Source organism: Etheostoma spectabile, unplaced genomic scaffold (genome assembly GCF_008692095.1).
Source record: "Etheostoma spectabile isolate EspeVRDwgs_2016 unplaced genomic scaffold, UIUC_Espe_1.0 scaffold270, whole genome shotgun sequence".
Classification (NCBI taxonomy): Eukaryota; Metazoa; Chordata; class Actinopteri; order Perciformes; family Percidae; genus Etheostoma; species Etheostoma spectabile.
The window spans coordinates 658,092-659,276 of record NW_022605574.1 but is presented as its reverse complement, the minus strand read 5'-3'; the positions used below and the strand labels follow the sequence as shown (position 1 = coordinate 659,276).

General features: G+C 45.8%; 1 protein-coding gene and 1 long non-coding RNA gene across 2 annotated transcripts in view; one reads left to right on the top strand and one right to left on the bottom strand.

Annotated features, from left to right (window-relative positions):
* The window catches only part of LOC116685789 (peroxisomal membrane protein PEX16), a 14,340-nt gene that overhangs the window by 7,713 nt on the left and 5,442 nt on the right, over window positions 1-1,185 (bottom strand). Inside the window, exon 6 of the mRNA XM_032510728.1 lies at window positions 332-412. Coding sequence (XP_032366619.1) covers window positions 332-412 — 81 coding nt within the window. The remainder of the gene's footprint in view (window positions 1-331; window positions 413-1,185) is intronic.
* The window catches only part of LOC116685802 (uncharacterized), a 3,188-nt gene continuing 2,931 nt past the window's right edge, over window positions 929-1,185 (top strand). The window contains exon 1 of the long non-coding RNA XR_004331049.1: window positions 929-939. This is a non-coding gene — a long non-coding RNA (uncharacterized LOC116685802). The remainder of the gene's footprint in view (window positions 940-1,185) is intronic.

Below are 1,185 nucleotides of genomic sequence, written 5' to 3'. Positions count from 1 at the left end.
GTGACCATTGTCGACGGGAAGACAACACAAGGGTTAAGGAAATTTTGAACATGTTTAGAGGCTAAAAACAAATTTAAAACATGCCCTGTTTGAGCCTGTTTGGTGCTAACTCTAGCAGGAGGATAGCACGGTGTAGGCAGCACCGATTGGTTGGTCTCTCTCTCTACTGACAGACCTCCAGATTTACAAACAACAGAGCTACATGTTGGAATAGACCGGAATTCTCCTTTAATAAGCTCAAGCGTCTCTAACTTTCAGGCCATGTGAATCTCCAAAGTATATCAAGATAGATCAAGATGATGCTCTTTATTATGATTTCAACTGGTCTCACCGCTGCCTAGTGGTCTAATAACTCGTCCCGACCTCTGACCCACAAAGCAGGCGTCATCTTGCTGCTCCCCGTTGACGCCATCTGTGGAGAAGAGGACGGAGACACGATACAATCTGGTTCACCCCTCACACACACACACACACACACCACTTCTCCAAGGCAGGGACTGAGGGATAGCGTTTAGATGTGCAGGATAAAGCAGCCTCGTTGGATTTATTTGGCCATTTTGGGGAAGTGGAACATACCGTACATGTAACCTTATAGAAGTGGTTCCCAGGGGTCCTTGAGGGGGGTTCCAGGGGGTCCCCGTGTAGCAAAAAGGAAAATCCTTGATTTTCACTAAAATCCCATCCATAACTAACAGAATGCATGACTGTTTTTGTTTCTGTTATAAAACATCTAAACCAAAAATCATATCAGACCCAAAAAACTAGATCTTATCAAATGGGGGTCCGGGGTAGTCCGGGTAAACCCAGCCCCATCTGCCGGTGATTTGATTTCACCCTGCAGCTCAGCCTGGAAACCTGTACTGTCTCTATCCTGCTTCTGTTTGAAATCTACGAGGACCAATCACAAACTGGCTTCTCCACCTGGCGCGCTATTGGCCGGTTTAACACCATGACGACAGAGAAGAACCCATTGGTAAAGTAACCCGGATTGTTGCTCTGATTGGTTGAAGGACTATCCAATTGCGTACAGAGAACTATTCCCATTGGTTACGCCTCTTGTGCAGAGAAAATACAAAGTGGACTCCCCAGACCAATTTCCATCTTAAAAGATTAAGCTTGGTCTGGAAAGAACTACTAGACCTGTTGGGTCCTTGTAAATTCTGGAGTGTGGTCTAGACCTGCTCT